Below are 13,991 nucleotides of genomic sequence, written 5' to 3'. Positions count from 1 at the left end.
ATGTAAGTTGTACTGGGGTACTTTATAGGATGTTAAATGTCATACATTCTTTCAATTATTTTTGAATTTTCAACCTGTACTTACTTATTTTTATCCATAGACAAAAACAACAGAAGTAATTAAAAGCTTTGATACCTTTCAAAGAAGTAGAGAATTTAGCTTAGTTACGTGCTTCAGAACCAGCTTCCCTGAACGCTGGCCATGTATGGTTGAATGACCTGTTCCAGGTCTGTGATTACCCAGGTCAGCAGATAGCATTTTCTCACATGCATTTTACACCACCCCAGCCTTTTCCCCAAAGAAAATTGACAGATAAAAGAACTAGCTCCCTTACAGTGAGAGTGTCACAGAACAGGGAAAATGAAACAAGTTCTCTTCTTAAACTGAATTTGCTGTCTCCCAACTTCAGAAGTTCTTACAGCTTTACTGTAAAATTAGCATAAAATGTTTTAGACTATTTAAGAACAGACAATTATAATAATGTATTCCTTCAGCTGTGATTCTATCCCCAAACAAGGAATACCCGCTAAACCTTGGAAATATCTTACATTTCACTGTTCTGTCTTTTCTAAAAATGTTCATTTCAAGACCAACATGGAAAAGCTGAACCTTTAGCAATAAAAGGAAATACTCAGTACTTTGTCCTTTGTTGCTTGGCAACTAAGGGCTATAAATGGATTTTATGATTATAAAAGTACTGGAATTAATGTGAACATGTAAAAGTCGTAATAACTCCCTGGAGACAGGAGTGTTTCTTTGAAAATGAAATATATGAAGATATATGTGTGTGTGTGTGTGTGTGTATATATATATATATATATACATATAACTTGTACCCATTTTTTCAAAATAAATAAAGCAAGCAATGTGGTTCCTTCACACTTGCAAATGCTATAATAGATATCAATAACTTATTTATTTTATCATTTTGACATTTCATCATTAATCCTCACAACCCTTAAGAGGTAGATGTTATCATCCCCATTTTACAGATGGAGAAAACTGAAACTTAAAAAGTGTTAAGCAATGGGCCCAAGGTCACACAAAGGAACAGAGGAACCAGACCTGACACCCAGGCCTGCCTGAGCCTAGGCCCACACCACCAACCGCACACCGTGGAGATTCATAGGAAGCATATTTCTCAGCTCTTCACATTTGAGAATATTGATCGCTTCCACCCTATGGAAGTGACACTTTTTCCAACTATCAAATCATATGATGTTCTCCTTAAAACACATGACTCCCACTGGTACACACGATCATTATTTGTTACGGTGCTAACAGCAGGGTATCAAATATCAGGGTCCCACCTTGCTGGACTTTTTGTCCTGAGTTTCATTACCAAACCGGACAAGGTTGAGAGTTAATATCTTCTACTACATTCCTGAGCAAACCCAGCCACCTCAATTCCCTCCGTGGAGTTCTGTCGGCATGAAGCAGTAGCACAGGCCAGCGCCGGTGTTCTTGTGGCTTTGCCTTCTAATGAGTAGTCCTGTCATTTGAGTTTCTGTAGCTGCCTGCTCTATGAACATAAACCATTATCTTTTTACCACTAACACATCTATGGAGCTAGAGATGGACTTTGCCAAAAAATGACAGATGGCACTAACATACCAACCACATGCACCCCAGAATAATTTCATCTACAGAATGGAATTACATGCAAATTGTCACACACACACACACACAAAGCCCTGGTTATTTGAACAGGGTCCCTAAGTTCCATAGCAAACTCTACAGGGGTTCCTTGCAACCTGTTCAAAAGACACTGTGCACAGTGGCTGGGCAATCAGGCCTTCAGAAAAAGACAGTGTCTGCCCAGCTCCAGACTCTGACACATAATAGCTGTGTTACCTTGGGCAAGAGAAACTGCTGAATCTGTTTCCTGACCTCTAAAATGGTGATAACATTGTCTGCCAGCTCCTTTTGTTGTGCAAATTAAGAACGAACATAGCTAAAGGTCATAGCACAACGTCTAAACAAAGTCAAGTGTTCATTAAATAGTAGTGGTTTTCCCACAGGCTGCTTCAGGGAGTACCTTTAAAAGAATAAACATTTTTCTTCATTACAGAATACTCATAACACTACTTCATTGAGCAGTAATTGTGTGTCAGGTACTATGCTAAGTACTTCACATACATCATCTGAATTCTCATTCCTCTCCTACAAAGTAATGGCTAATTCATTTGACAGATGAGGCAACAGCATCAGAGAGGCCGTCATTTGCCAGTGCAGCACAGTAGAGGTGGGATTTGAACCCAGGGCGATTTGGACATACTAACTTCTATGTCACTCATCACCACATGCTCAGGTAAGGGTCAGGAGCTCAGGGTTAGTGTGTATAATTTGTAATGGTGCCCAATTTCCAGAGCAGATGTGGGTGGCCTGTGAGATGTGGGAAAGATGCTGTAATCAGACAATTCCCAAGATCATTCCTACAACCCTATGTTTCCTAGTGCCTGGACCTTTATTTTGTTAAGGACTGCAGCTCTCACTCCTCTGTTTGACTCCTAACGTCTCCTAGTAACTTCTAAGTATTGATTCAGATTCTCAGCTCACAACTCAATTTGACTTATAGCCTGAACCTCTCACCTAGTGACTTGGATGTAGAATCCTCTCCATCCCCAGTTAGCACCTCTGCCCTGTTTCCTACTGAGCACCACATCACCTCCATTCCCTCCTGCTAATAAAGAGTTCCCTTTAGGGGAAACAAAGTTACCACACTAAAGGAAGATCACTACTACAGGCCATAGATCCAAGAGCAAGTTACATCAAAAACCTTGGTGAGGAGCTGTGACTTCCTCCCCAGAGCTGATTCTGATATTAAAGTATCTGTAAGAAAAGAAGCATAAACCAGACTACTATGTACAATGCAATAAATTGTATACCCTGCTTTTCCATCAGAATTTTGGTCAAGAACCCCTATTCATTTAGCACATATTTAACAAAAATGTTTTGAGTAACTGCTACATGCAAGACACTAAGCCTGCAAAAATGAATGAGATAAAGGCAAGGACATACTCACTGTCGTCTGGGGACACAGACAGGCGAACACATAAACGGAACTTTGATGTGGAGGGTGCACACCCAGAGGCATGGGCAAAGTGCTGGAGAAGCATGGAGAGTTTTGCTTTAACTGTCCCCGGGGAACTTTGTTGATGCAGTAAGAAAGCGCATTCTGGGCAGAAGGCACAAAGACCCCGTGTTATGAAACGGCAGGGTATATTCAAAGATGGTGGTTCAAAAAAGCCACATAATGCCCTGACTAGTTGGTTATAGAGAACAGCAAGAACAATATTGAAGATAATAATAGTAATAACAAACCCAGAGCAATCCAGGCACTGTTCTGAGCCTCATGGATACTGAATTCGAGAGGTACCAGTAATATCCCGGTTTCACAGATACATACTCGAGGCACTGAGGCATGAAGTAACTTGACAAAGATCACGTGGCTAGCAAGGAGCAGGGGCACAATGAGAGCTCTGGCCACGGAACATCCTCCTAACCACTTACACCAGATGTGAGCAGGGGGTGTCCTGGGAGACAAGGATGACTGGGACGTTACATCGGGCCATTCTGCTAAGCTCAGGCAATGGAGATGCAACAGAAATGTGTAAGTAGTGCATTACTTCTCATGAGCCAAGGCAAAGTGGGAGGTATCTCCACAGGGACAGAAGTTAGGAGGTGATAGAATCCGGAGAGGGGTACTGCCTTTTTGAATAAGCCCAGCCACCATCCCAGAAAGACTTAGGTTTCATCTTACCTGCGCTACAAGCATTCTTCAGAGGACACGTCAGTAAACTACAAGCCCACCTTTTCCCTGACCCCTCCCCTCAAAAAGCCTGCCAAAAAAACCTGGCCATAAAAAAGGCTCTTCGCCTGTAAGAGACACCTTCTTTGTTCTGCTCGCCAGAACAGGGAGGTCCCTCTCTGGTTCAGCAATAACTAAAGGTTTAGCTTGGACTGTGGAGTTCGCATTCCCCTCTTTTCCTTTCTGGAGGCTCTTGCAAGAGATAAACGTCCAAAGGGGAGATTGCAGCTGAAAGACAATTCTCAGGTTGAAGGAACAGAATCTGGTCAAGGATTAGCTGTAGGGTGTAGGAGGAGCTGCCAGGGGAGACACCCTGGCTTCTAGTCTCGGGGAGCTCTGTTGGAGAGTGGGGGGAATACAGGAGGCGGCCGAGACTGAAACCACGGACGGGGAAGAGAACAAGCTCCACTTTGAATGTATTGATTTGGGAAAACTAAGGGACACCCGTGCACATACATGTGTAAATGAAACAGTTGTAAATATAGGCCAAATCAAACAGGAGCGAGTTTCCATGAATGAACAATGGGGGACAGTGACAAACCCCAGGGAGAACGCCAGGAGGATGAGTGCTGGAGGTTTGTAATGCAACCTAGCAGTTAGGAGAAAATTCAGAAGAGTCAGAGCAGAAGCCAGAAGAAATTAGGTTGAAAAGTGAGTGGGATGTGAAGAATGAAGAGTGTGGGGCTTTTTCAAGAGTTGGGTGAAAAAAGGGAAGAGAAAGGTGAGTGTTTGGAAGAAGGATGGAGTTGTGGGAGGGATTTGAATCTCCTTGCTGACTACTGATACCTCTCTTTTCCCTCGTACTGACCTTTTCCCAGAATCTTTTTAGAAGCAGGCTAGGCATAAACAATAAATGCTGTTCCCCGGCCAGGGGCTTCCTCCCAGCAGGCTGGAGCCCTGCAAGCATCTTGTCCAGGACCTCGTGCACAGCCCCTGAGGTCAGGAGGAAGCTCCATGCACAGGAAATAATCACCTTTTTCTGGTCAGGTCAACTGCTCAGGGAGAAATCACCTGGTGTTCTAGACCCACCAGTAAAACTGAGAGCAGACTTTTAAGAATTCACTCCCTTTTTGGTTACAGTATCATTTGTGTGTAAGTGTTTCTTTTTACAACTCAGAATACAGAGATGAAATTTTAGTGTTTCATCACTGCTTTTAATCATGTTATCAAATCTCCCTTTCCCATCTCTGAACATCTGGAGTAGAATCTAGAAGTTTCTAGAGTATTTGATTGCTGAAACATGCCCGGTGCAGGATCTTCTGCCTGATTCAGAGTGCACCTCCCCGCTGTGGGCTGCTCCAGGCTCTGGCCCATCCGGGAAGGTGGGGGAGAGAAGGGGCTGAGAGCTTGCGCCTGGAGCAGGGGCTCCTAACCTCTTCTGGGAGTCTGATGGAAACTATGGAGCCTTTCCCTGTAAGTATAAGCCTTTGCAAATACATATTTCCACCCAATCTCAAACAGTTCAAGTTTCCCCTTCCCCAGTCCTATCCCAAGTGAAGAACTCTAAGCATAGAGTCATTTTTTAGTCAAAAAGTGAAAATAGCAGTGGTAGGGACAGTCTGCAGATCGATTAAACTTCTTAGCAGATAATTTGGCAGCACTTACCAAAGAGCTAATTTTTAAAGAAAATTCTCTCTGCCAAGAATTCTATTTTGGGGAGATTCATATAAAGTAAATAACTAAGGCTTTGGGGTGGGGAGGGATTATCACAGTACATGTATAATAGGTAAAAATCAAGAACAAGCTTACATGTCCAACAATAAGAACTGGCTAAAGATGAAACATCTCAAATTAGAGGTTCTCTCATGTGGCCCTGGGGCCTGAAAATGTGAGAGGTGCTCTCCTGTTCTTTGTTGCTGTTTCAAAGCAGTTTTCTTCACAAGCTTCAGCTCATTTTAAGCATAGACCAAACGCCACCTCCTGGCAGCACACCTACCGACTTCCTGGTCACTGTCCCTTTCCCACTGAGCGTTCAGCATCTGAGTCCCCCTCTTCCTCTCTCCAGCCCTGCTCTCGCCCACGTTCCTTCCGGTTGCTTCAGCAGGAATCCAGTGATACCCCAGCCTCCCAGGTCCCGAAGCTCCTCAGCTCTTACTGCCTTTCTCCACCTCACCCCAGTCACCTCCTCTCATGACCTCACCAATAACTATGCCAATCTCTGAAATACAAGTATATTGTATATAATAATTTGTAATCCACTTATCCCCTTTATATAATAAACATTTTCCTTAGCAACATCGTTTTCAACAAATGTAAAGTATTTCATCATGTGAGAAAAAACAGAATTTAATTAATCCACCACTATTAGAAATTTAGGTTTGCCAATTTGGGGTTATTTTAAGTAAAATAACATGCCTCTTGTTTGACAGCCTTTCTCTCACAGTGGTACCAGCATGGTTGAAAAAGTCAAACATTTCACATAGTGTCTGGGTTTCCAGGGGAATGTTGGGATCCCTAGGGTGCCTGATCTGCCCCTTCCGCATTAGCTCATGGGTCCACCTATTGCATGGGCGGCAGACAGCGGATCTGAATTAAAACTAGAATAGACGGCCCCCTGGAATCCTCTTTGTTCTTGTTTTCCTGAGGCACACCATAAAGATTTAGGCCTGTACGACAGTTGAAAATAAAAAAATAAGAGTCATGAGCTTCGACTCTCAAGGCCATTTCATTCAAGATGGTATTGTCAATACAGATACTTCTTATTACAAACCTCTTCATTAGGAAAAGTACATTTATTTAGGGCCTGGTTTCTAAGAATGAAGAGTCTGAGGAAACAGAAAAATAGCTTTCATGTGGGTAACAAATTGCCAAAACTTTTCTTGATTTTCAGATCTTGAATTTTTATATGAAATCACATTTAATTAGAACTAACACATCAGCAGGAACATGACATGCAACAACTGGCCCTCCTCATTTGAACATTACATCCTCATTCTAAGGAATATTTGGGAGAGGAAATCACTAAAAATCTAAGGGAAAGAATTTAAATCCCTACAAGCTACCATTTAAAGGTGGCTGTTGGACTGGGAACACAGTAGGTGTTCGAATATTTCCTGAATAGTGGAGGTAATAACAAATTGATAACTAGCTATGAGATTTTCAGGGGGTAAGAAATCATTTAATCTGTATTTCCAACTTTTATTTCTAAAATCTATCATCTTTTCTATCTATTCATTGAAAGACAATGTAAGAAAAATACTAACCATTTTATTCTCTTTCCATGAAGAAATGAATCGTCCCTCATGAAAAAGCCTTCAAACGAAGTAACAGAGATTGGTTTGGGCTAAGAAGATGTTATTATGAAAATAATCAAATACTTATAACAGGCTGCAGAGGGGACTCGTGAAAACGACACCCACAGAGACTTCTGAAAACAGTACAGAGACAGTTTCAGGATCCTATAGCTATAATATCATTCCCCACCCCCCAAAAAAAACCAGAAGGTAGACCAGATTAACTTTTCAGATCTTCTCCAGCTACTGGAAGGAAATCAAGTAGACTTTTTGCATTTATAAAATGAATTGGCTTTTTAAAAAATAAAGCGAATATAACTAGAGCTTGGAGCTTGCAAACTACTGCTGGAATTGAAGTCACATAAAATGTAAAATCAGGCAGTAACAATCGAGCAACATCAGTGTGCCTCTGTGGGCCAAGCATGAGCCAGTGGGTGCACTGCCTGGGCCACTGCCAGTCAGGACACCTGGTGGGATGGGTCTGATGGCTGAGATAACATAATCCTTCCCTTGGTCTCTTACTCCTTCTTGCCACTTCTGTCAAAACCCAAGCCACAGAAACTATCGCATTGTTTTGAATCCTTCTGTGAGTGACCTGGAATCTATTTCTTTAGCGTGACCACCCTTTAGTGTCCAGAACTGTTGGGTGTCGGCTGAATTCCATTCAACCTCCAAGCATCTAGCATTTGTAGGCTCTAAGCATGAGAAATGCCAAAAGCTCTTTCTCAGTATGCTGGGAACTGCCCTTTGGGTCCTGTGAGTGAGAAGGTATGCCCTCACTTTTCCTACTCACTCCTGGAAAAATACCTTGAAATGTGTAAAAGTTGTGGCCACGTATCCCTTCCCATGGAAGTCTGAGCACGGCTAACCAAAAGGAACCAGACTTCCCGGATGAGGAGCTCCCCATGGCACACCCAAGAGGTGCCACGAGGTGGCAAGTCCTTGCCAAACTTTTCAACAGACCCATCATTAAAATGTCAACCAGAAGTAAATATGAGAAGCTGTACTGCTGTGTTAGGTTTTTCGAAAGACAAAAATATGGGTAACAACATCCTGCAGTATGCTTCTCCCTTAGGGAAAAAGATTCATTAACTTCAAAAATAAATTATTATCCAGTTTCACTGTTCTGATAAATGAAGATGGGAATGGGGGAAGAGGTGTTCCTTTGTTGTTTTAGGCCATTTTGTATTTAACTACACTATGAGAAAGACTATCTTAAGCAAACTCTTAGATTTTCCTTGTACTATATTCAATAATTTGAGAGATATGACATCTGTAATTTTTGAAATGTAGGGAATTAGAAGAAATAAAATCTAGCAGAAGACAGGGACAAATACTAGTAACACAGGTATGCTGATTCCTGGGTTCTTTTAACAACCATGCTCTAAGATGGAAATCTGTACTTTTTCAAATCACTACCTATACCACTGATTAGGGCTACAAATGTAGCAAATAAACCTCCACTTCTGATTTCAGGACAGTCAGTAGGATGGCCTTCCTTCCAAGGCCAAGTTTAAGTGAATTCCAGGAAGGAGAAAGAGTGACAGTGAGTAGTGGCGGATCTCAGAAGCAGTAACTTCATGGTGGAAATAGTCCTCTTACCTTCGAAGAACTGCTGCAGGGCCTCATTTTCGCCTACCACGTCCATGGTGCTGTGGGCCCAGGGATACCTCCTCACAGCGCAAGGGCTATCAGACCCCAGGAGGTGTGTGCGGTCCTCCTGACTTGAAGCCTATGAATGCTCTTGAAAAGTCTTCATTTTCTTTTTATTGGAGTGGAGCACATCTTCAGCCATCTAATTGTACCCAGAAAGATAGTTAAGTTTTCATAATGATTTTAAAACCAGGATCGGCAAACCATACAGAAAAAAAAATTCATGAAAAGGGAAGTGGTAGCAAATCCATCTATCTGATTATCAGGAAGTGTGTCTACTCTGCCTTCGTCTTTGTTTCAAGGACCTTTGTCCTTAGTGACACATGTAATTACATAAATAGGCAATAAATAGTCTTATCTCTGATTTGGCCTTCTTTGCCAACATATTTATATCTCCCCCTCTATCAACTGGATGGATTTAGCCACAATCATGCAAAGATACAGGTTTTTGCTTTTCTTTTTTCCCACCTAGAGAAAGGGGGCAAATCAATAGAATCACATGTATGGATACCTTGAATAGCAGATAATTTAAACAAGCTTGTGATAATGAAGTTAGGATTTGTTAAATATTTCCAAATTAACTCACAGTGGAGACAAAATCTTCAATACACACCTAGTCTATTTCTTCCAGTTTATTTTCTTTGGGAGTATAAAATAGGAGATGTCCCTTTAATGAGCAATGAAACTGCATTTCTGATTCAATAATTCTTAACCACCAAGTATGTGGTTCATTACTTGCTGGTTTTGCTCCTAAATATAAAGCCATATGCAAATATGTTTTGTTTTCACTGCTCAGCAACTAATTTCATAATAGCCTAAGAAGAATACAATTAGGAAGTTAAGCCAATTCTTTTAGCCCCTTCCTTTTCTTTTTTTCCCCCTACTTTAAATGTTTTTACTTAAAAAAAATCATCTTTTTATTTTGAAAAAGTTTGTAACCTATAGAAAAACTGAAAATATAGTACCGTGAAATACTCACATACCTCTTCATCTAGATTTACTCATTACCAGTATTTTCCCACTTTTGCTTTTTATTTCTTGATGTAAATAAACTTTTTTGGCTGAGCCATTTGAAAATAAGTTGCTGACATCCTGCCATTTCACTCAGAAGTATTTCTGTATACTTCCCCAACAAATAAGGGCATTCTCCCACATACTCACCATGTTATTATTATACCCAAGAAATATAATGGTAACTTAATAGTATCTCATATATCAATTTCCACCATTGCCACAAAAATATGACTTTTTTTTTACTGATCAAGATGCAATGAGTGTTTATGCATTGCCTTTGGTTATGTCTTTTAAAAAATATAGAACACACTTCTTGTCATTTTGGTTAGTTGGCTTTGTATGACATGACACATTTTTATCAGTTCAGTCCTATTGTCTGACAGAATTTCCCACATTCTGAATTTGTCTGGTTGTTTCATTACTGTTAGAATTAATACAGATGATGTAGTATACTTCCTAATAGGTATTTTAACCCTTCACACATATAAACTGTTCCCTAAAAAAAAGCAAACTCATTTTGTCTTGAAAAAGAAGCTTAGAATTCTATTTTGAAAGTCATGTTGGGACCCAGATCTTTAAGGACAAGTCATCAAGTTGCTTTAAAAAAATGAATGTTCTATCTGTTTCAATTCAACTTGTGCTAAGCAGCTGGGTACAGAAAATAAAAAGATGAGCAAAAAATGGTCCCTGTCTTCTGTAGGTTCAAGTCTAGGGCATGAGAAAAACCTGAGTGATTATACTCAAGGGAGACAGATAAGAGCAGGTGAAAACTCCCAAGAGAACAGAGGAAATAAAGATTAATTTAATCTGGGAGGATCTGGAGAGGTGTCACAAAGAGCTGGAATGTGAAGAGACTTAATCCCTATGTCTTTTAAAACATGAACAGTGTCTTGGTGGGGAGAGAACACAGGTGCAGAGACTGGTGTTACATGTGGGCTCAGCAGAGTGAGAGAAAAGGTGGGATACAGACTGAAGAAGGATTTGGGTAGATTTTGAATGTTAGGCTAAATCTGAATTTGACTGCATGCATATTCATTCTAAGTATATCATTGGTTTCTATTTAGGTAGTTGTGGTGCATTATGTGATTAGATCTAATTCAGAAAGATAGCTGTACTGTAATGTGTTGGTTAGAGCAGTTACTAAAGAAGCTATTGCAAGAATCCAGGTAGGTGGTAATAAAGCCTGAAGACAATATGGAACCCAGAAGAACTGGCTACTGCTCGGAAATGGGGAGCAAGGGAGTCAAGTGTGATTTTTAAAAGGACTTATATGCCTTTAGGTACAATATGAATTAAGATGCCTAAAACATGCAGTCTATGTCTAAATATAGACTCCAAGACAAGTTCCTAGCCAAATCTTCTGGAGGCTGTTGGAAGTAAGTCATCACACTATATTCACTGCCAAATGAGGATTTGGGATCCTATCCAGCAGTCCACCCAGACACTTCATATTCTCAGCAGCAGGGTAATGAGTGATAGGGAACACCACAGAGAAAGAAATTAGATTCCGGTTAATGGGCTGAGAAGCAAATGTTAGAACTGGGGTCTCAAGCTCAAATACTTATGGGACCAGGCAGATAAGGGAGTAAAATAGATCAAAATAAGCAGAAACCAGCCATGCAAGTATACTGATAACTGACAACTGACCCTTAGTCTTGGTGTCAGAGAGCAGAAGTAGCAGATGATTGAGCAAACCAGAGGGTGTGTGTCCTGCCAAGGGTGGAGCCACCCAACAGGTGGAGTCGCTCCACTTCCTCCAAGAATGTGGGCTCAGTATTGAAAAAAATGGCCCATTTTAAAAGAGAAGCTGGAAAGGCAAATTTCAGTTTTAAATCTCATTTTAAAATGTTGCAACCAATTTGTATAAGAACACAACAAACAGAAAAATAAACTAAGACATTGGGTCAGGGACAAATAGCACATGTGTGAACACAATTCAGCTTGCAGGCCTGCACATTGCAGCACTGGGTTAAAGACTAGATTATAATAACCAGCAGGGTTTGAGGAAAGTAAAGACAATTTAAAAGAGAGTTGTTGGAAGGGCTGGAAAAATGTATCTGTATTAATAAATGAGTCCAGAGCACACAGCTGAGGGCATAGTCCAGCTGGGGGCAACTAGGAGTTAGGTTGGAAGTCTCTCCCTGTCAGAGAAAAACAAGTACTACCCATATTTCCTTGATTATGGTCTTTAAATCTCTAAAGTTTTAACCATATTGAGTATCCCCATTTTGCACAGATTTAGGGAAGAGTCATTCTCTTTAATAGTGATCTAATGTAGCTGTGATTTTTGGATTTGGTATTGACATTTCCTAGAGAATTCCAACAGATAAATGGATAAAAGCTGAGCTGCTGTGGTTAAATATGGGCATGTGGCTAGAGTTGGAGATGTAATGATGGGAACTTTGTCTTTCTTGAGATTGTCCCTGAGACCTACAGCTTCAGAATTCTAGTATTCATATCACAGGCCTTCCTCTTGAAGTTAGACTATATGTGAATTTATACTTCCTGAAAGCTGCCTGTAGGAAGGGTTTCCACTCTTTTCCGTATGTTGTCAAGTCTGTTTCTGTGGTATTGCATTTCTTTTTGCTTTTAGTTTTAGATAAATTCATGCACTGTTTTCAAAGCTGAATTTTATTATTTGTTTGTTAACAACTATCACTATGAAAACTTGAGGAAGATTTCCTGTCGAGTTTGGATTTTTTTTTTCTAAATGCATTGGAAAGCCACTTGAGGACTTTAAGCAGGGAAGTGACATTACCTGATTTTTGTTTTTAAAACATCACGTTGGCTGTTGTGTCAATGATTGTAGAAGAGCAGGAGTGGGAAACAAGGATACCAAGTAGGACATTACTGCAGGAGCCCAGGGACAAGGTGGTGTTGGCTCCGACTGAGAGGTGGTAATGGATATGGCGGCGTCTTGCCAATGGGTTTCAGTCCCGGGCAAGTTCACCATGGATTCAATAAGACTGAAAAAATGACAATGGAAAGGCCTTGGGGTGAAAGGGTTTATACCCAACTTTATTCCCACAGTGGCAGGTCAGTCACTAGGATCCCATCCACTCAGAGTGAGTCTGCATGCAGCAAGCCAGTCTCTGTCTCCGGACCTCTCTGCCCCCGCAGCCATCTCAGTCTCTGTCCTCAGTGCTGCTGCCACTCCAGCCCCTGCTCTCCTGCAGCCGTGCAGCCCAGAGCACTGGGTGGAGCTCTTTATATAGAGTCAATAACAATGTATTGACCACACGTGTGTAGTGATCAAGCCAATCAGGGCCAGGTGAGAATCCTGGGCATAGGAACCTTGACTTTCTCCACACTCCACCCCTTTAGGATTCTCGCCTCTCAATCTCTGCACCCTCAAATCTTCTGCAATGGTCCCCATGCAAGAAAGCTGGAACATTGTAATCATTCCACAATAACAAAAGAACAAAAATTAGACAAATTATAATAACCCTCAAGCCTGAGGAGATCCATTGCTACCAAGTGGTCATCCTGGCTGTATTCAAACCAGTTCTACTCAGATGAGTTAACCAAAAGGACCATGGGTGGGCCTTACAATACCCACCTTCTCCAGCCTCCAGCAGGAAGTCTTACAGACACACAGGCTAGTCTTGTCACTTTGTCTCTGACTCCTGCTTCATCCTCAGCGGCCAGAACCCCTGATTAGGTTTCAACTGTTGCCACAACTCCAGTAAGATCCTATTTGACTTTCCATTCAGTTTCTTTCTGCTCCTGCCTTTATCAAATCAACCCACATCTGGGTCCTCCTGACTTTCACAGGGACCTTTAAATTCTTCCTTTGAGTGAGAAGACTGTATCTCTTTTTGTGCTTTCATTGCTTGAGCCTGAGGATAGAAGCAGAGCGTGGAGAGGCTCCACGATCTGGGGTGGGGGCTGCACCTCTCCTGGAAGAACCCACGGTTGCCAAATCTTTATTTCCTTTCAGGCTTCCCACCAGCTTTCAACCGGGTGGGGTTTCAACCGAGGAGGGGCTGATGTCACTGGCACTGCAAGGCCTCCACCCCCGCCTGTTCATCAAACTCGGCTCCTCCATTTCTGGGGCTGATGGCTCCACTGCATCCTTCACCTGCCTCACAGCACCTGGCAGCCTGCACTCTCGGGCTGCTGCTTCTCTGGCTACCACAACATCCCTTACCATTTCCATAGCACCTGGTAGTGACACCATTTCAGTCATCAACAAATTTTTTACCTCCTCTAAGGCACCTCACAGCTCATGTTCTCATGCTGCCTCTTCTCATGCTTCCTGCAGGAGGACATCTTTCTTC

At 41.7% G+C, this 13,991-nt stretch overlaps 1 protein-coding gene across 2 annotated transcripts in view; it reads right to left on the bottom strand.

Annotated features, from left to right (window-relative positions):
• The window catches only part of MYRFL (myelin regulatory factor like), a 115,820-nt gene extending 106,641 nt beyond the window's left edge, over positions 1–9,179 (bottom strand). Inside the window, exon 1 of one of the 2 annotated variants that reach the window (XR_005031893.2) lies at positions 8,647–9,179. Coding sequence is in view for 1 of the 2 variants with exons in the window: in XM_036920979.2 (XP_036776874.2) it covers positions 8,647–8,692 (46 nt within the window). In the remaining variant the exon portion in view is untranslated. The remainder of the gene's footprint in view (positions 1–8,646) is intronic. The other variant, XM_036920979.2, reaches the window with a different exon arrangement.
• Positions 9,180–13,991: the final 4,812 nt, after the last annotated feature.

This window comes from Manis pentadactyla, chromosome 10 (genome assembly GCF_030020395.1).
Source record: "Manis pentadactyla isolate mManPen7 chromosome 10, mManPen7.hap1, whole genome shotgun sequence".
NCBI classification, from domain to species: Eukaryota; Metazoa; Chordata; class Mammalia; order Pholidota; family Manidae; genus Manis; species Manis pentadactyla.
Note: the sequence above shows the minus strand (reverse complement) of the source record. Positions and strands in the feature narration are given on the sequence as shown.